Source organism: Lepisosteus oculatus, chromosome 14 (genome assembly GCF_040954835.1).
Source record: "Lepisosteus oculatus isolate fLepOcu1 chromosome 14, fLepOcu1.hap2, whole genome shotgun sequence".
NCBI lineage: Eukaryota > Metazoa > Chordata > Actinopteri > Semionotiformes > Lepisosteidae > Lepisosteus > Lepisosteus oculatus.
Genome location: NC_090709.1, coordinates 33,347,992 through 33,368,006, shown reverse-complemented (window position 1 = coordinate 33,368,006; position 20,015 = coordinate 33,347,992). Strand labels below are relative to the sequence as shown.

Sequence of the window (20,015 nt, the reverse complement as noted above, 5' to 3'; positions counted from 1 at the left end):
GCTCAGTGAGCAGTGCAAGGTGCTCTCCTGGAGATGATGTTAAATTAGTTAAAATCATGTGATAGTTGAAAAAGCTTAATACTTAGTGAAACAGCCAGCACAAATGGTTGCGTTTGTGATTATGTCGTTTCTCTACTATAGCAGCGTCGATAAAAGACCCTCTGAAAGCAGTAAAGCACTGCACAACTGAATTCGTTGCTATTTGGAGAAATCCACAAACTCGTGTTTTTCATGTGCTTTAAAAGACAGCCATACTCACCGACAAAATAACGACACTGCAGCTGATTTTTTCCGAAGCACAGTTGACCTTTCTGAGCCAAATGATGAAGCTCACCCAGTGAATACTATAGCAGAAGGTGGAGGAAAGTGCAACTTTGTAACTACTCCAACCACAGGAACAACTGCAAGAAGCAGAATCAATTTCCCATCGAATGGTGGTGTTGTCTGAGGTACGCGATGTGAACGTGTGCAGAGAATCCCACAATCTCTTCAAAACTTGGACAAAGTATTTCTGATGGAGCGCTGTGCGGAAAGATTGAATAAGCTTTGCTCCTGCCGATGATTCTGCGTGAAAAAGCACAGCATTCAAGTTTCACAGACAAATGCACCATGCCTACAGTACCAATTTTAAAAACAATTGCGGCACACTTCGATTCACACTGACTCAAAAGTGATCACGGCAGATGTTGTTCCCTGCATAATGCTGAAGGGACCTAAGAGCATTGCTGTTGGGAACACAAAATGAGGCTTTTTTATGCCTTGATGTTAAGTTGACAAAGACTATCTTGAAACACCTAGTTCAGTCTCTCGACAGACTGCCAAGCAAAGCTTTTACCCATTGAAGTCGCAATAGAAGGAAGGTCTTAACCCACCAACACTTAGCAGCGGCAAGATTCAAACCTAACCCAGCGAAGAAAATGGAGCACAACCCCAGCACTTAGACCACCCAGCCACACTCCCAACACCTTACTCTTTTGGAGAACGTCGGGTGTCAACAGAGAACACCGTTGAAATCGCTGAACTGCCTAGCGGACACTTTGTCGCCTTCTTCTGACCTGTATTTAATGCGGTTCTCTGAAAACTTGGCACGTTATATCTGTGCTACCTTTATGGATGGCACACTCATAAGAATCATAGATTCGATCACAAGCATCTAAAAATGAGCATGAGAAAATGACATCACGCTATAAGGCTGAATGGCACAAATTCTCCTGTTACTTCTGCAGCAAATGTGTGTTTTTTGCTTCTTAACACTGAGATAGTTGGAGATATTTGGCAGCAGTGGGGTTCCAACTCACACCAAGAGACTAGAGCTTTAATCCAGCTCTAAATTAAAAACTGGGTGACTTGTAAGGGCTGGTAGGAGAGGAAAGGAATAAATGCTTCTTTTTTGGATAAAGTCTTTATCTACTAAAAGAAGGAAAGAAATATTTGATTATTATTTTTTCACCAGTTGTTTTGATCAAATTATTGTAACGCAGTGACATATTAGGGTATAATATGTACATGAACGTCATGTCTGAGTCGATGATGGCAGCTGAGTATCGCTGGAGTACAGTTCATCATGAGTGGGTAAGCCTGCATAATGAGGGAGAAGAGATCGGCCTCTCTGACGCAGTGTCCAGTGACACTAACCTTCTGTCCTACTGTTCTCTGCTAATGTAGAGGGTGAATGTAAGGTTTCATTCTTGTAAAATATTTCCAAGCACTTTTTTTGTTGCTGAAAATTAATCTTGTGCATTTGAATGAATTCCGATATTGTCACCTAATTCTATACATGTTCAGGTGGGTAGCTGCGTCAGCATGCGTAGGCTGCAAAGGAACAAGTAATAGGTTTATTCCATGCTGAAAAAAAGAAGAAAGAGAACACAACGTTTCGGCCGTGGAGCCTTCTTCAGGTGTCAACACCTGAAGACACCTGAAGACACCTGAAGAAGGCTCCACGGCCGAAACGTTGTGTTCTCTTTCTTCTTTTTTTCAGCATGGAATAAACCTATTACTTGTAATTCTATACATTGTTTCATCAGACTAGAACATTGCATAGTGATAGTATTTCTTTCCGTTTAAATACTTCAGTCAAAAATGTAGAGAAGGTGCTCCTGTTTTCACCATTATAAGAACTGTGATGCACCAGTAATATTTACTCTCATAAAAGTATTGTAATTGTATTGTTCTGTTCTGTAACAATCTTGAGTGACACAAACCTTCTGTTTTACTGCACTACACTTCTCCAGAGGCCAGTTTGGCACACAAGGATCCTCAGTCAAACAAACACTGCAATCGCTTGATAAACGCCATTTCTCATCCTTTCTCTTAGTGTCGGTGCTACTATTGTATGCAAAGGAGGCGACTTGACAATGAAATCTTAAAGAGAGTCTTCATGAAGGTGTGAGCCGGCAAGCTCTCCACTGGCAATTGACTGGGCTTGTGAAGAAATCAATCTCATTCAACAACCATACAAATTGCACAGCTTAAGGCACATGAAGCGAAATCTGTGAGCTGATTAACACAAAACAATGTCACTTCACATTATCTGCAAAGTTGTTTTGCTTGTCTGACCACCTCTTCCTACTTTACAGTGAGCACATATATTTCAGTTTCTTTCCCCCATGTGGAGATGTATCCACTGCCAAAACTGCTGTCTGATTATTTAAATTATCTGTAAAACTGTTACATGACTTCATCTAATTGTAAATTTATAAGACGGTCTGTGAGACATTTGTGAGAGTAGCTGAATCCCAGGGCTGGTATGGAATCACACACAGGCAGGTCTTCTGTGTGATCTGAGTCCCACTGCTCAGAGCTACAGACTGGTCAAATGGTCACTATTGTAGACATGACCATCGGACCATCGGCTACAAATAATCAATATACTGATCATAGTGTCACTACTGGTGTTTATTACATAAATACTATATATAAATAATAAGATAATTTCACACTCATATGTGTTATAAAACATTTATAAACATTTTGGGAGGCTGACATACAGTAAAGAAAGTAATACTGAAGGGCTGGAAGTCCTGGAAAGCGTTAATAGAACCTTCTTGCTTTCGACCTGGAACAGAGCCCACAGCTGCCAGATCAGTGACCCCTGAGCCCTCTCACAGAGAGGAGAACCAGGAGCTCTTTCATGTCTCTAAGAGGGCTGGGAGGAAGGATAAAATGGGGAAATGTGACATGAGTCCAGGCTGTTCTGTCTGATATTGTTCATGTAGCAGCACTGATTTTCTGAATATCTTCTGGTTCTGAATTGTGAGGATAGAGAGCAGTACGGAGTTGAGATCCTGTCTGAGTGTGAGTCTGAGCTATGAATCTGACTGAGAAGAGAATAATGATTTTTTATTCTGCCTGAGAATTTTCCTGAGAATTTTTCTTCTTTTCCAAGTGGTGTTACATCTCCTTCAGAAACTCTGCACAGACTGCCAGAGTAAGAGAAGAGGAGAGAGAGATGGACAGATAAGAGCAGACACAGCAAGAGATACATACGTCTTGATTTACTTTGAAGCAAGTGTTCATTTCTTTTCTGGAACAAGTTTTTTCTGAACTTCAAGAAATTCATACAACTTCTGAAAGATAAAATACAAAAACTTGCTTCTCAGGACAGAAGAAATGCTGCAAAAAATGCCAGTGATTTGTGAAAAGCAACGGGAATGTGTCCCTGTGCAGCTGTTAAACAAATGGCTGGTGGGTCAAACGCACTTAGGGACGTGCTTCAGATTGTGATGATGTAAACATAATCTGCGCTAATAATTGAAGTGATTTCTTCGCAAACCCTCTTGAATGTTGCAGGAAATCTTCGTGTTTTACTCGCGTGCAACTAAAACAAGTAAACAATTCAGTACCTAAGTCAATGTCCAAGAAAACCATCCTCACGTGTGGAATTTTTTTTTAACTGGCTGTTGGGAGAATTCATTTATACACCCGTTGTATCCTTAGCAAAAATATTTTAAAATTAGAACACAGATTTGTTGGAGAACTTGACAATCCTTGACAATCATTATTAAATGAGCATTATACAAATGTGCGTTGATATTTTTAATATGTACCTTAATTGTAATATATATATATAATTGCTTTGATATGGATGTTAATTTGAAGGAATTGAGGAAACTATGAAGGATCACAGAACAACCAAAGATACATTTGGGCATCTGCTATTGGTAAAGATTAACGAATACAATTAACGAAGTGTGAAGCTTCCACACACACGAGAGAAAAAAAAAAGGTTTACATTCACTTCATTAGACTGACGGTGTGTATAGCAGAGGACGGTTTCGATCCATCGACCTCTGGGTTATGGGCCCAGCACGCTTCCGCTGCGCCACTCTGCTAACAGCTGTTGTAGTGTGATTCAACACAACTGCTCTATCTTTGCTTTCTAAAAGTGCGCCCGAGATGAAAAGTCTAAACGGTAAACGCAGACGTCACTTTGAGCACTTGGTCTTTTATAGTACAAATATCACACGCTGCACTACATGGGCGTGTCTTCAAGATCGTTGAGAACCAAACCTTCTGCTTTCCGAGGCAACTGATTCTTTCGTCGTTAATTCACGAATCTTCAATGAGAATTAGTGAAACGAAAACCAAACACATGTACACACTCGCGTCGTAGCGTGAAAGAAAAATGATGGAAGCATTTGAGAAATAACAAGAGTAGTCTGAACAGCTCCAACCTATCAACTGTTCTACAGTGATCGCTCCCTCAACACCCACTTTATAACACTGAAAATGATGCAGGAAGCACAGCAAAGTTCCAAAACCAGCGGTTGAAAAGCGTCTAGATACATAAAATGACAATTTCTCAAAAGTAAAATCTTCAGCTTTTAAATATTGTCATCCACATATTTTCGTTTTTCTCTTTTTTACATAAAACGCTTTCGAGAAATAGACTGTCTTGTAATGAAGGCTGCATTAGAAAATGTGTATCTAAATTAAAATCGGGTTTATGACTTCTGCATTTTTCAGCTTTCTTAGCGCTTGGGTCTCGATTCAGATGAAAGCAACAGGGGAGTAAGTTTTCCTTTTCTAAATCAAAGGTGATCTGCTCACAAAGAAGTATAAAAACTTCAGCGTTTACTTTTTGAAGACCGCAAATTGTCGAAACACTGTTGCTTCATAAGCTAATAAGTAAGGTTTCTGAGCACGCATTGTATTACTAATGCTGTTATTAATTAAAAAAAGCTTAAATTCACATAATGGAATTTGGATGGCTCAAAGTAGTCTATTCCTTGTACAACTTTACTTGCCCGCTGAGTAGAGTTTAAAGCAACGGCAGCAGAAGTAGCAGTAATAGCAACAACGTGGTTAGAGTGTCACAATACACTCTATGAAAGAATTGCGGCTTCAGATCGTTTTGTTCTGTTGAAGCTGCCTACAGGCTCCGAATTGTTGACATTGGCTGTGATCTTCTTTTTTCAGGTTTCATGAAATTCTTCCCATATTTGAAATATTTCATTCGGGTTCGCCCAATACACGGTGCAAACCGTACCTGCAGCAGAATGCTGTGGCACATGAAGCCGTTTAGTTTATCGGTTATAAGGATTTAGGAACGTACTATAAATCGAGCAAGCGAAAAGAAAATTAAACAGGAGTCACTTTTTGGATTGCTAATTCATTGTGCTCTGCTCGTCTAGGTTCAAATCCCATCCTTGTCATGGTTAAGGCCTGAGACGTGTGTGTTTTTTCTAAACGGTGTTTGCATTTGTTTCCTCTTTTACTCCTGTAAACTCAGGATTTTTTTTCCTTGGTGGGAACAATACGCTTTTGCAATACAGTAAATGGTAGACTCTGCTTTCAAATTAGCTGCACCAGGCATTCGGATACAGAAAAACACAGGGATTTAAAATTCAGGAATATGAATGGCCAATTGCTTACAGCTAGGGTTTTTACGTTTTCTTATTTAGAGATTTGTATATCAATCTTTTAACAATTCGTAAAAATGCTAACAATATGTAAAATCAAAACAACAGCACCGTTAAATGCTGGGGAGACAGGTAGTTTTTTTTTCAATCAGATGCCAATCTCCAATGCTGTGTGTGAGAGCTTACGTACCTTTCCTTTTCTCACATTTTCTGACAACTATTCCAAAGGGGCACCCTGTCAGCTCCTAATACTTTTTAAAAGTCTGCCTGCATGTTTGATTATTGTTTGATTATTGTCGTTTTATTTAGAAAAAGTTCAATATTGATCATAACTAAGGAAAATAAGGATCACGAATAAAAAAAGGGCTGAAGATGCGAGTCGCTCTTGAATCAGAGCTGGGCGACACGGGCTTCTGTTCTGATATGATTGTGCGAGAAGCAGGAGGAATCTCTTCTCTCCTATGGAGCATGAGCTGAATCAGGAGTGAGACATTTCGTATGCTCGTGCATATGTCAACGCATGACCTACATCGTAAAACTAAATTAAAAACTAACATTAAGTTGTCAAAGACATTCATTTACATACAAACAAAAGACAGACATAGTAATGATTCTACATTAACTTGTCCTACATACTGTAGTAATGTACCGCAGAATTCCGACTAAGTAACTCAGAATTGCGACCTAAAAACTCAGAATTTTGACTTTATCTCTCACATTTGCAACGTCGAAATAGCCCATATTTCATTGTCTGTCCTTTTGTTATTGTAACGGATTCGGGTTCTAGGGCTTGTGCCCTCGCCGCTTCTGTATCTTATTTCATATTCTAGCCAGCAAGACCTGGGTTTGAGCCAATACGGGGTTTGAGGCACGAAGTAGGGCGGGAGCGGCGAGGGCACAAGCCCTAGAACCCGAATCCGTTACAATAACAAAAGGACAGACAATGAAATATGGGCTATTTCGAAGTCGCAAATGTGAGAGATAAAGTCAAAATTCTGAGTTTTTAGGTCGCAATTCTATGATTTTAAGTCACAATTCAGAGATACCATAGTGCGTTTTTTTTTTTACTCCCTGGCGGAAACGGGCTTCCATTGGTTCTCAGTGCTGCGAAGCAAAAGCAATCTCTGGAAAATCAGACAAATTATTATCAGATCATGTCAAAAGCTGATCAGTATTTCTTTACTGGAAAACAAAGAAATGCTTGTATTACACATTTTAATATGACATGCAATTACACATGAAAAATAGTTAAATTATTTTCATTGCGGTACATGTTGATAGAACAGCCCCCTCGATAAAAGAAAGTGTGGACGGACGTGTCGCATGTTCCGTACTCTGTCTGACAGCGAGTTTAACACACTGTCCTTGGAAATTAGAAACTAATTGAACAATAAATTAATCTGAGCAAATTTTACACGTGTGGGTGATTTAATTCTGTCGAAATTGCGTGGAACTCCTCCGCTGGGGTCAGATACACACGGGAAAGTGTTCAGGCGGGTTCACGGAGTCCCGCCTCAGACTGGAAGCAGGTTCTAATTAGACCCTGAGAACAATCCGAGTCTCTGTGTGTAATTGATTGTGTTGATTGAGCGGTAGTGTGACCAGGTGTGCGGTAGCAGGTCCTGCCAGTATAAAAACCTAGTCACCGCGTTCACACTTTATGCTTTCTTGCTTCAACACAGTTTATTGGTTTACTTATTTTACTCCTGTAGCAATTTAGCGGGACGTTAATTTGGCGATGCGCTCGTTTCTCTTTGTGCTGTGCCTGTGCGCAGGGGCCGGGCTCCCCGCACTGGTCTCCGCTGGGCCGGCTGGCTGGGACTCTCGGGAATTGGCGCTCCAGGCCGACCTCCCAGCTCCTGAAGATGCTGCCCAGTCGGAGGACTTGAACCTGGCAGATGCGCCCCCCGAAGACCTGTCTGCAAGCGAGAACGACTCGCGGTTCTTAGCTCCCGACTTCCGCCGCCTTCCCGTGTCCAGAGACGCGTACTCGCCCTACTTCGACAAGGAGAAGATGAAGCCCGAAGCCGGCAGCCGCCCCTTACCCGCCTACATCAAGAGCGTCCTGTTTCCTCCCCAGCGAGGGCGGCAGCCGGCTCGCCCGGCCATCGGGGGCACCCGAAGAGTGGCTGTGTGGTGCGACTCCAGCAGGATGTACGTGAGGGTCAGTCGGCTCCTGTTCGGCTTCAGCTGTCGGCCATCGGAGGTGACCTTGGGCAACTGCAGCGTCAGCCGAACCACACGCCATTACTTCTACTTCATCTACGGGCTTCACGAGTGCGGTACCGAGCGATCGGTAAGCGGGTCTTCATCTACAGGCAGTGTATCGATGTGAGCTGTAGGGCCAGTGTCGGGGTTGCCTTTCCTGGGAATATCCCTTCCTCTGTGACCTTGCAGGTTCTCCAGGGCCGCCTGGTGTACTCCAACACTCTCCGCTATGCCCCGCCCTCCTCCAGTGCACCTGTGCATCGCTTCATTCCCTTCTCTGTGCCTGTCAAGTGCTCCTACAACAGGTAGGCAGGGCTCTGCTGCTGCGGAGAAGCTGCTGGGGAAAGTGTCCAGATGCCCCTCAACCCCTCTGTCCTGCAGGTTCCACTACTCCTACAAGGTTGGCTATGTCCCCACGTGGGCCAGGAGAAGGACTTTCTTCAAGGACCTGAAGAACAAGCACAGCTTTGTGCTGCTCACCACCAACTGTAAGCTCCTTGAGTGAGTGGCTCCTGCCTGCAGGGGGTGCTGTGTGCAGGTGTAATGCTGCCTCTCTCTCTCTCTCTCTCTAGCCCGCTGGGTCCGGCTCTCTCCTAAGGATGAGTACTTCCTGGGTCAGCCCATGTACTTCCAGGCCACTGCCTACTTTGCCACAGTGGAGCAGAGGCTGTACATCCACTCGTGTTACGTAACGGAGAAACCGGACCAGCACTCCCAGCCCCGTTTCCCCGTGATCGACAACTTGGGGTACGGCCCCTTCTGGGAGGAGAGGTGGGCAGGAGCCCTGAGAGCCTGCAGGGGTTCATCCTTGTCCTTGTCCCCAGGTGCATGGTGGACAGCAAGGCAGATGGCTGCCTGTCCAGGTTTGTCCCCTCCAAGCAGAAGGATGTGCTCCGCTTCACAATTGATGCCTTCCTCTTCCAGAAGAAGCTGTCCAGGAAGGTACTGCTCTCAAAGGCTGCTCAGCCTTCTTGCTCTATTGATCCATTGTCTGCTTTTCCATCCATGATCTAGATGTGAACCAGACTGTGGCAGCTGTAGTGCCTAGAGTTGCCAGCTTGCCTTCACTGATGGCAGAAGGTCCTTCTCTGTCCCTCTATTGGCTTTGATCCCTTAATGCTGTGACCTTCCCTCTTGTAGCATGAAGTGACTGAGCTGTACATGCACTGTGTCATGGCTGTGGCTCCTGCTAAAGCAACACCAGGGACCAAGTCCTGCACCTACAACAGGGAGGCGAAGAGGTACTTCTGCAAGGAGCCTGCTGAGGGTGCTCTGGGACATGCCAGGTGGAGGCCTCACCTGTCCTCCTCTCCTCCAGGTGGGAGGAGCTGTATGGTGACCATGAGGTCTGTGCCTGCTGTGAGTCCAGGTGTGCTGGCAGTCGGAATGAAGGTGGGTCTGGTTCTCTATCCCTTGTGGATGCATCTCTGCCCAAGAGACAACTATGCTTGGACAACTGAGGAATGATCCTGTGCTGGACAAAAGGACTGTGTAGATGAGTAGACTGTGGGTCTCCGGGTATAGCAGATCCCTCAATCCTGGGTGTTGCTTGTCCACAGGTACCAGGAGCCTGGTGACCAGTAGTCGGGTGTCTGTGGCACCAGTAGATGCTCCTCTGGAGGTGGGAGCTAACTGGACTGAGGATGAGGAGGGAGACCCTCAGAGCTCCAGTGAAGATGCTGAGAGCACCAGTGAGGATGTGGAGGGAGCAGAGGATTTTGGAGATGTTGGCCAGTGGACAGGTAGGGTCTGGCAGGAGGAGCCCCTATAGGGGTGGGTGTCCTGCAGTTCAGCTGCATTGTTCTCCTTCTTCCTCCCCAGGTGCCTGAATGAAGGCTCCAGCCTGGCCCTTGTGACTCTCCTGCCTCCAGTCGCCTTGTAATGGCAACATCTCAATAAAGCTGTGAAAGACCCTTCTGCCTGCCCTTGTTTCTTTATGGTTTATAGGTTTGAATGGGGTGGAGGAATTCAAGGGAAGTGAGACCCATTAATCAATGGAAGTATTTGTGGGGGTTCCCCTTTCAAGAATGCTTCCTGTATTGCTGCCAATGAGGACTGAAAATGTCTGGAGTAATAAAGCGTTGTACTGGGGGAAGATGGCCGCACTATTCCTTGGGCAGGGCAGTGTGACACTCTTTACTGGGGGAGAGACAGAGGTGTTCAATATACTGGAAATCCTCCCATTTCCGAGAGGGGTAGTGCTTATGGCGTGTGAGTTGCTACTGTAGTGCCCAGTAAGGGTGAGATCTGGTGTCCTATTCTAGGCTGCACAAACTGACTAAAATAAACACAAGGAAGGAATTGTCAACAGGGGCTTGGCGTAAAGTAGGCCTTCCATTCCTTAGCAAAGGAACAATACTGGTGCACAAACATCAGTGAATAATGGTGCAGTTAGAATCTCGGAGGTTTTGTCTTATGGGTGTTGGTTTCACAGCAGTGGTATTGGACAGTCATGAGGAGTATTAGGATTGAGACTGGAGATCCCAACACCTGACTGGGAAGACAGGTGTTCACAACCACCTCTACCAGCAGCACAGACTGTGTAGATTGAGACTGAACGCTTACTACACAAAGCCTCTCCCCTGTTTCAGTGTCCCATGTCATGAATTTCAAGTGAATCCTAGTCTCCCGTTGTGACTACCTATAATTTGCACAAATCCTGCTGGCCCACTACCACTGTTAATTTTTAGCCCTACTGCACTGCCCTATTAAAGCTTCAAGGTTTTAGGATAAACTTTTTTATATAATGGTTCCAAAGGTGGCTTCTCAAAGCACTTGACAGAATTACAATAAGAATACACAGGATAAAACAGTTCCAATAGACAGAGGAGACCATGGATGGTGGTACTAAGGAAAGTAGAAGCAGAGGGGTAAAGAATGGAACCAGTTCAGTAAAGGCTCTTCTACAGAAGAAGGTGTTGAGTCTGAATTTGAAGGAGTTTAGGGAAGGTGACTCTGGTATCCTTGGGGAGAGAGTTCCAGAGCTTGGGGGCATAACAGGAGAAGGCCTTGTCACTCATACAGTGTAGATGGGCTTGGGGGACAGTTAGGAGACCAGAATAAGAAGAGCAAAGGTTATGAGGTGGGGAGCAGGGTGATAATAGATCAAACTGCTACTGAGGTGCAACTGAAATGTGACGGCATGTTCTACAATTTATGCAAGAAAGGGTAATGTTAGGCTTTTATGGACCGTTGGTACAACAGCAGTGCTCAAGGATTCATTTCTAATATTGAGGACAATGGGTTATATACCCATCATTCTTACCAAAGGATCAGAGACCTTTTGCTATATAAGAAGACTCCTTTCCACCACTAATTTATACAGGTTTGGTTCATTTGGGTTTTATCAGTTAAACATTTAAGTGAAGTCATTGTCCTGCACGCGGCCGAGCCCGACACACGGTACCGTCTGGTTTCTGTTGCTGGGCGCTCACCCTGCGGTCCATATGGGTCCTAATGCCCCAGTATATGGTAGTGGCAATTTCCCTAAGGAAACAAATACTCCACATTAGTCTGAATGCCACATTCTTCATTGGTCCCATTACATCACAGAAAAACAAAACTACTCACTCTTTAATCTCGTCTAATCCAAGACGCACCGAATATCACAGTCTTCTTTTAACACGCGTGCTGTGATTCCTCTATGTACCAGAAATGACAACCGAGGAGCCGAGAGATTATTTCAGCATTTCGCGTCTGAACGGAAAACACAAACGACTAAGTTGGAATGACTTGCTTTTGACGCTTTTCAAAGCGTTCTTTGTGCACGACGACTGCGCCACCAAGCAAACTACATAAATATGAGAAAACACGCAAGAGAGTTGTCACTCAGAGTGTCGAAGAGTCGATGTATACTGGGGCTCAGTTGAAATGCAACGCCAGGACTTTTCCGAATTATGTCACACGAAGAGAGCACAGCCCTTTCCGCCCTGCCGCGTGTGTCTCGGTAACTCGCTGTGATCGTAAAGTGGTCAGTACTTTGCGTTGTGGCCGCAACAACCCCGGTGAACGAACGGTGCTTTACAGAGGAGTACTGCCTGACTGGATCGTTGATGAACGACAGAGGCCACTCCGACCTCTTCTCGGTTTTCTTCAATGACTTACTAAGGATCTTCTTCACATTCGTCCATGCAGGGGAAGCCAGTTACACCAAAGCAAACGCAGGAAAGTGCATTTCAAGCAGAGACCAGGAGGGACTTGTTTACACCGAGAGTGGGCGGAGAATGGAACAATGCGCCCAGCCCTGTTGCTGGAGCCGATTCTTGATGAGCTCTTGGGCTCACTAAGAGGCCCCCGCTGGATGCTAATCTTTCTGTTGTTCTTGCAGGTCCTGCGCTGCTTTTGAGCCGACAGAGCTCGTCCTGGTCTGTGGGCACAGCCCAATTGCAAATGATCGGCTCCACATACAGAAGGAACGTGCGTTTGGTACAAGAGTGCACGAAGGCACCGGAAATACATTGGGAACAAATGACCGGTCGCTCAAGACCTCTGTGAAGTACAGGAGCGTGCAAAACGAGGCTGTTTCCACCCGGTCTCGAACCGGGGACCTTTCGCGTGTTAGGCGAACGTGATAGCCGCTACACTACGGAAACCTGCAGGGACCGCTGCTGGTGTCTCGCTTGCGTTTCGGGCTGAGAAAGGGACGCGTCACTTTAGGCAGGGGGCGCTGGAGAGAGGAACAAAGGGCGCGATGAAACAAAATGCCAAAACCCGGGATCGAACCAGGGACCTTTAGATCTTCAGTCTAACGCTCTCCCAACTAAGCTATTTCGGCGGTGCGCAAGGCCCACAGCCACCTGCTCCAGCCTTCCTGTGTTGTGGCATGAGCGCACCAAGAGTAGCGGGAGAGTGTTGCAGGAACGTCACTCAGAAGGAAAGCCACCCAGCTGCGCCCTCTGAGCTCTGTCCAGCGCATCTTCCTCGCATGGACTCCTGCCTGCGACGGGCAGGAAACAATTAGCAAGAACAGAACGACACCCCATGGGTGTCTCATGACCGGACCTTAGGTTGTGACACGTGCAGGTGTGAGGGGTTGCCGGGCTACTTTGGAGCAGAGCTTGGGCGGAGGGGGGGCGGGAAAGCAGACAAAGAGGTGACACCTCAAGGTCTGCACGATCACAGCTCTCCGCCGCCCCAGGCTTCCGCTCGATAAGCTACTGGACACACCCGCCCCTCCTCACACAGACCGTGGAAAAGCCCCCGAGTGGGAGGGCTCTCTCTTCCTCCCAGGAGCTCTTGGACACGACGCACAGACAGGGCGGGGAGCCGCCGCCTGCAAACACGGCTCCAGGCAGGACTCCACTCCGCAGGAGCCGCAGAGCAGCGGAGATGAGGGCAGCTTAGCTCCTGTGTAGAGACCTGAGCTGTTGTTGCTGTGGATGCTGTCTTTTCTGCACTTGGGGTAGGAGTGAAAGTTGAGTTGCTCTTAGAAATGAAGCAGAGCACTTCAGCGGCACGGGTGTGTGTGTGTGCGCCCTGGTGATTCTGGGAGACAGATCAAACCTGGGCTAAAAGAGAGGGGGCTTAGCCCTCTTCCATTTGCTAGTTCAAAGTTGTACAACCCATTTGTATCTGCTAAGCGGCGCAGTCGTCGTGCACAAAGAACACTTTGAAAAGCGTCAAAGGCAAGTCATTCCGAGTTGGTCGTTTGTGTTTTCCGTTCAGACGCGAAATGCTGAAATGATCTCTCGGCTCCTCGGTTGTCATTTCTGCTCCGTAAAGGAATCACAGCACGCGTCGGCTTCCAGCACGGTGGGTCGGGACACGATGCCGGGGGTCGGAGAGAGCGATGTCTTCCTCGTTAGTATAGGACCTGTCACCTGTCCCCACCTGTCACGCGGGAGACTGGGGTACATCAGGACGCGCATTGAAGTGAAAGCAGGATGCGCTGTGACATGCACTGTGCAGATCCCGCCACACTAAGAGGTGAGTGGGTCTGTTCGATCACAACGCTAGGCGAATCCCCAATCCCCTTTTGTGCCTGGCGACAAAAGATGTCTGTTTCCGCCCGGTTTCGAAGCGGGGACCTTTCGCGTGTGAGGCGAACGTGATAACCACTACACTACGGAAACGGTGGTAAGACGTACCCAGCGGCCCAGCACTGAGCTTCGCCAATGCGATTCAGCTGCTTCCAGTGCCTTTATTGGAGTGCGCTGATGGACCGTGCTCTCTCTCCAGAGACCAGCACGCCTGTCATGGACGGAGCAGGAAAGGCGGTGCCACATTCTACAGCCCTCTCCACGCAATCGACGAAATCGGGCTAGTGAAGTGGAGAAAATCGCCTCTCCAGAAAGTGCAAATATGACTATAAATCCTATTGCCGAAGGTCAGCCCTGTCTACCAGAGTAACCCTCCCACAGCGATGATCAGCTCGTCTCACACGCGAGAAGTTTCGGTTGGAAACAAGCGCCCCCTCTTCTCGCACGTTTTGCACGTTCGAGTAGTTTTAATGCGGCTCTTTCGTACACGGTGCTGATCTTTTGGAAAGCAGGAGGCAAAACCGAGTCGAACCTACTGGGTGAAAACCAGGAACCCTAACCGCTAGACTATATGGCAGCGAACAACCATGCTGTTCCCGGCATCATGCAAGCAAACTACATAAATATGAGAAAACACGCAAGAGAGTTGTCACTCAGAGTGTCGAAGGGTCGATGTATACTGGGGCTCAGTTGAAATGCAACGTCAGGACTTTTCCGAATTAAGTCACACGAAGAGAGCACAGCCCTTTCCGCCCTGCCGCGTGTGTCTCGGTAACTCGCTGTGATCGTATAGTGGTCAGTACTTTGCGTTGTGGCCGCAACAACCCCGGTTCGAATCCGGGTCACGGCAGAATAGGGGCGTCTGCTTTTACTACTCGCACGAATGAAGGCAAAAAAAAAAAGCCAATCGATGTGAACGAACGGCGCTTTACAGAGGAGTACTGCCTGACTGGGATGGTTGATGAACGACAGAGGCCACTCCGACCTCTTCTCGGTTTTCTTCAATGACTTACTAAGGATCTTCTTCACATTCGCCCATGCAGGGGAAGCCAGTTACACCAAAGCAAACGCAGGAAAGTGCATTTCAAGCAGTGACCAGGAGGGACTTGTTTACACCGAGAGTGGGCGGAGAATGGAACAATGCGCCCAGCCCTGTTGCTGGAGCCGATTCTTGATGAGCTCTTGGGCTCACTAAGAGGCCCCCGCTGGATGCTAATCTTTCTGTTGTTCTTGCAGGTCCTGCGCTGCTTTTGAGCCGACAGAGCTCGTCCTGGTCTGTGGGCACAGCCCAATTGCAAATGATCGGCTCCGCGTACAGAACGAACGTGCGTTTGGTACAAGAGTGCATGAAGGCACCGGAAACACATTGGGAACAAATGACCGGTCGCTCAAGACCTCTGTGAAGTACAGGAGCGTGCAAAACGGGGCAGTTTCCACCCGGTCTCGACCCGGGGACCTTTCGCGTGTTAGGCGAACGTGATAGCCGCTACACTACAGAAACCTGCAGGGACCGCTGCTGGTGTCTCGCTTTCGTTTCGGGCTGAGAAAGGGACGCGTCACTTTAGGCAGGGGGCGCTGGAGAGAGGAACAAAGGGCGCGATGAAACAAGATGCCGAAACCCGGGATCGAACCAGGGACTTTTAGATCTTCCTGAGGAACAGACAGTGAGCCTGTCTCTCAATAATAATAATCCAGTGTGTGATCTCCTATTCAAGCCCAAGCGAAGACACAGTGAGCCTATCTGTCAATAATAATAATACAGTGTGTGATCTCCTGTCCCAGCCTGAGAAACAGACAGTGAGCCTGAGTCTCAATAATAATAATACAGCGTGTGATCTCCTGTCCCAGCCTGAGAAACAGACAGTGAGCCTGCCTCTCAATAACAAGCCAATGTGTGATCTCCTGTCCCAGCCTGAGGAACAGAGAGTGAGCCTGTCTCTCAATCATAATACAGTGTGGTATCTCCTGTCCCAGCCTGGGGAACAGAGTGCCAGACTCTCAATAATATTAATAATAATAATACAATGTGATCTACTGTCCCAGATTGAGGAACAGACAGTGAGCCTGTCTCAATAATAATACAGTGTGTGACCATCTGTCCCAGACCGAGGAAAAGACAGTGAATCTGTCTCTCTATAATAATAATTCAGTGTGGGATCTCCTGTCCAACTCTGAGGAACAGACAGTGAGCCTGTCTCTAAATAATAATAATACAGTGTGTGATCCTCTGTCCCAGCCTGAGGAACAGACAGTGAGCTTGTCTCTCAATAATAATAATACAGTGTGTGATCTCCTGTCCCAGCCTGAGGAACAGTGAGCCTGTCAATCAATAATAATACAGTATGTGATGTCCTGTCTCAGCTTGAGGAACAGAGGGTAAGCCTGTCTCTCAATAATAATAATACAGTGTGGGATCTCCTGTCCCAGCCTGGGGAACAGTGAGCCAGACTCTCAATAATATTAATAATAATAATACAGTGTGATCTACTGTCCCAGCCTGAGGTACAGTGAGCCTGTCTCTCAATAATAATATAGTGTGTGACCACCTTCTGTGGTCTGTTTCAAATCCGCCCGCGATGAGACACCGAGGAGAAATGAAGAGCCCCAGTCGCGCTAGAAAATCACCCGGGAAAGAGACTTTCAATGTAGGAAAAAAAAGTCGTTAGTAACAGACATAATATGTTTGTTTTGTTTTTTTAATCGCTGCGATGTGTGACTAAGCTCATACGACTAAGAGTTGCCCCCTTTGTCTAGATCTGGTAACCTGCTCGTCGCTGGTGGGCCAGATCGTGTCCCCCGTCACTACACTGGGGCATTAAGACCCACACAGACCGCAGGGTGAGTGCCCCCTGCTGGCCCCACTGAGAGGTCGTATCCCACCTCCTCCGCTCTCTCCGAAAAGCAGTATCTTCAGGCCCTGACATCCCACCCCTGCCACTCTCTGCGTAAATAAGTATCGTCAGGCCCTGACATCCCACCCCTGCCACTCCCTGCATAAAGAAGTGTCGTATGACCCTGACATCACACCCCCACCACTCTCTGCGGAAAGCACTGTTGTATAGCCCTGACACCCAACCCTCCACTCTTTGAATAAAGCAGTGTCGTCAGGCCCTGACATCCCACCCCCGCCACTGTCTACGTAAAGTAGTATCGTCAGGGCCTGACATCCCACTCCCACCACTCTCTGTGTAAAGTAGTGTCATATGGCCCTGACACCAATCCCTCCACTCTCTGCATAAAGCAGTGTCTTATGGCCCTGAAACCCTCCCCTCCACTCTCTACATAAAGCAGTGTTGTCAAGCCCTGACATCCCTCCCCCGCCACTCTCTGTGTAAAGCACTGTCGTATGGCCCTGACATCACACCCCCACCATTCTCTGCGTAAAGCACTGCCGTATAACCCTGACACCCACCCCTCCACACTCTGCGTTAAGCAGTGTTGTCAGGCCCTGATATCCCACCCCCGCCACTCTCTGTGTAAACCAGTGTCATATGGCCCTGACATCACACCCCCACCACTCTCTGCGGAAAGCACTGTCATATAGCCTTGACACCCACCCCTCCATTTCTTGCATAAAGCAGTGTCGTCAAGCCCTACCACTCTCTGTGTAAAGCAGTGTCATATGGCCCTGACATCTCACCCCCACCACTCTCTGTGTAAAGCACTGTTGTATGGCCCTGACATCACACCCCCACCACTCTCTGCGGAAAGCACTGTCGTATAGCCTTGACACCCACCTCTCCACTCTCTGTGTAAAGCAGTGTCATCTAGCCCTGACATCCCACCCCCTCCACTCTCTGAATAAAGAAGTGTCGTATGGCCCTGACACCCACCCCTCCATTCTCTGCATAAAGCAGTGTCGTCAGGCCCTGACATCCAACCCCCGCCACTCTCTGCGTAAAGCAGACATGTTACAGACATTTACAACAAAGGCATATTATAAAATATTGACATATACTGTAGGCGGCTGGAGCATTATTGGGAGACAGACTCACTGTTCCTCAGGCTGTGACAGGAGATCACATACTGGGCTGCCAGATCAACTGAGTTCCCTCCTCCCTCTTCCAGTAGGATTGGGACCCGTTGTGATTCTGGAAGGTGTGGGAACTCTGGGATTAGATTTCTGAATTTCGGGAAGAATGTTTCTCTAATCCCAGAGTATCTGTCACAGTGCAGTAGGAAGTGCACCTCTGTCTCTATTTCTCCCCGCTGGCAGTGGGAGCACAGCCTGTCCTCTCTGGGCAGCCAGGTCTGCCTGTGTCGCCCAGTTTCTATGGCCAGGTTGTGGTCACTGAGCCTGTACTTCGTCAGGGTCTGTTTCTGTTTGTTAATTTTTATTTTGGTCAAATATTCAGCTAGTGTGTATTGTCTGTTTAAGGTTCTGTAGCATTCCAGTTTATGTTGTGTTTGTGTGTGTCCCAGTGTGTGAGATATTGCTGTTTGATCTGTGCTGTGATGTGGTTGAGTCTGGGTTGTGGTGCTCTAGCACTGCTGTCCTGAGGCTGGTTAGTGTCGGTGTCACTCACTGCGAGTGTGATCTCAGCAGAGTCTCTGTACTCTTGGGACACTTGACTCACCTGTCTCTCTCTTTCTCTCCCTGTGCTGTCCCTCTCCTGCCCCCTCTCTCCCTCCTCGGACTCCAGCTGGAGGAGGTCCAATCACCACCTCCTGTGAGACAGAAGAAAAATAAGGTGGGTAATGCTCTGATTCTCTCTTTACTCCTGTCCAGTGTCCAGTCAGTGTCCAGTCAGTGTGTCTGTATGAACCCCCCTCTCTCTCAGTGCAGTGTTCATGTACTGGAGTGTCCAGTCATGTGTCTGTATGAACCCTTCTCTCTCTCAGTGCCGTGTTCATGTCCTGGAGTGTCCAGTCCGACTCTTAAAGTGACACTCCTGTCTCTGCTTCAGAAGCGCTGGTGCGTCTTTTTAAACTCCCTGAGCTGCGTGTCGGTGGAGACAGATGATCAGGACGAGCCGATGGAGGCGGCGGAGACCGTGGGTCAGGAGAGGAAGAGCGAGGGAGAGGAGGAGCAGGCTGCCGGGAAGGACAAGAAGAGGAAGAGGAGGTGCAGGTGAGCAGACAGGGGGGCGCCGCCCGGTCGTGTCTGTGATTCAAGGAGGAGTCTCCTCTTGCTGTTTGATGTCATGGTGACGTCTGTGTCTGTGTCCCTCACACCTGCAATAACAATATTCTTTCCAGGTTCCTTTCCTGGTTCTGTGCCTGCTAAGATCTGGACTGGACTAGACTGGACTGGACTGGAGCTGAGGGACACCAGACTGGACTGCACTGAAGCTGAGGGGCCCCAGACTGGACTGGACAGGATCTGAGGGACACCAGACTGGACTGGACTGGAGCCTAGGGACACCAGACTGGACTGGACCGGAGCTGAGAGACACCAGACTGGACTGGACTGGAGCTGAGGGGCCCCAGAGTGGACTGGACCGGAGCTGAGAGACACCAGACTGGACTGGACTGGAGCTGAGGGACCCCAGACTGTGCTGGACCGAAGCTGAGGGACCCCAGTCTGTGCTGGGCCAAAGCTGAGGGACACCAGACTGTGCTGGACCGAAGCTGAGGGACCCCAGTCTGTGCTAGACCAAAGCTGAGGGACCCCAGTCTGGACTGCACTGGAGCTGAGGGACACCAGGTTGGATTGGAGCTGAGGGGCCCCAGACTGGACTGGATTGAAGCTGAGGGGCCCCATTCTGGACTGGACTGAAGCTGAGAGGCCCCAGACTGGACTAAAGCTGAGGGGCCCAAAACTGGACTGGACTGAAGCTTGTAATTTTTGTTCTTTTGTTAAGCATCAATGAAAAAATTTTAAAAAAAATCTGTTTAGCTTTTGGTTTTTTCCCTCCCCCCCCCAAAGTTGCTGCTGGGAGAGGTGTGAGTGGGGCCAGCAGTGGGCGCACTCACCCTGCGGTCTGTGTGGGTCCTGATGCCCCAGTATAGTGACAGGGGACAC

The 20,015-nt window shown here is 47.8% G+C and overlaps 1 protein-coding gene and 4 non-coding genes across 5 annotated transcripts; 2 read left to right on the top strand and 3 right to left on the bottom strand.

The window, feature by feature from the left end:
• The first annotated feature begins 7,541 nt into the window (after positions 1-7,541).
• Positions 7,542-9,985, top strand: LOC138242343 (zona pellucida sperm-binding protein 3-like). The gene is made up of 9 exons (XM_069197838.1): positions 7,542-8,160; positions 8,262-8,377; positions 8,454-8,560; positions 8,645-8,819; positions 8,897-9,014; positions 9,213-9,313; positions 9,391-9,464; positions 9,632-9,814; positions 9,894-9,985. Exons 1-9 carry the CDS (start codon positions 7,603-7,605, stop codon positions 9,899-9,901), a joined length of 1,440 nt encoding a protein of 479 aa, XP_069053939.1. The 5' UTR covers positions 7,542-7,602; the 3' UTR covers positions 9,902-9,985.
• A 2,606-nt stretch (positions 9,986-12,591) lies between these two features.
• Positions 12,592-12,664, bottom strand: trnav-aac (transfer RNA valine (anticodon AAC)). Its single transcript has one exon. It is a non-coding gene; the product is annotated as a tRNA-Val (tRNA).
• Positions 12,665-12,773: 109 nt separating this feature from the next.
• trnaf-gaa (transfer RNA phenylalanine (anticodon GAA)) lies at positions 12,774-12,846 on the bottom strand. Its single transcript has one exon. It is a non-coding gene; the product is annotated as a tRNA-Phe (tRNA).
• Positions 12,847-14,070: 1,224 nt separating this feature from the next.
• trnav-cac (transfer RNA valine (anticodon CAC)) lies at positions 14,071-14,143 on the bottom strand. Its single transcript has one exon. It is a non-coding gene; the product is annotated as a tRNA-Val (tRNA).
• Positions 14,144-14,828: 685 nt separating this feature from the next.
• On the top strand, positions 14,829-14,900 carry trnah-gug (transfer RNA histidin (anticodon GUG)). The gene has a single exon. It is a non-coding gene; the product is annotated as a tRNA-His (tRNA).
• Positions 14,901-20,015: the final 5,115 nt, after the last annotated feature.

Bases quoted from the DNA above. Each gene is read 5' to 3' on its own strand.
- LOC138242343 (XM_069197838.1), top strand. From the start codon at position 7,603: ATGCGCTCGTTTCTCTTTGTGCTGTGCCTGTGCGCAGGGGCCGGGCTC. The intron at 8,820-8,896 runs GTACGGCCCCTT...CCTTGTCCCCAG, and splicing joins CCCGTGATCGACAACTTGGG to GTGCATGGTGGACAGCAAGG. The intron at 9,465-9,631 runs GTGGGTCTGGTT...GCTTGTCCACAG, and splicing joins TGCTGGCAGTCGGAATGAAG to GTACCAGGAGCCTGGTGACC.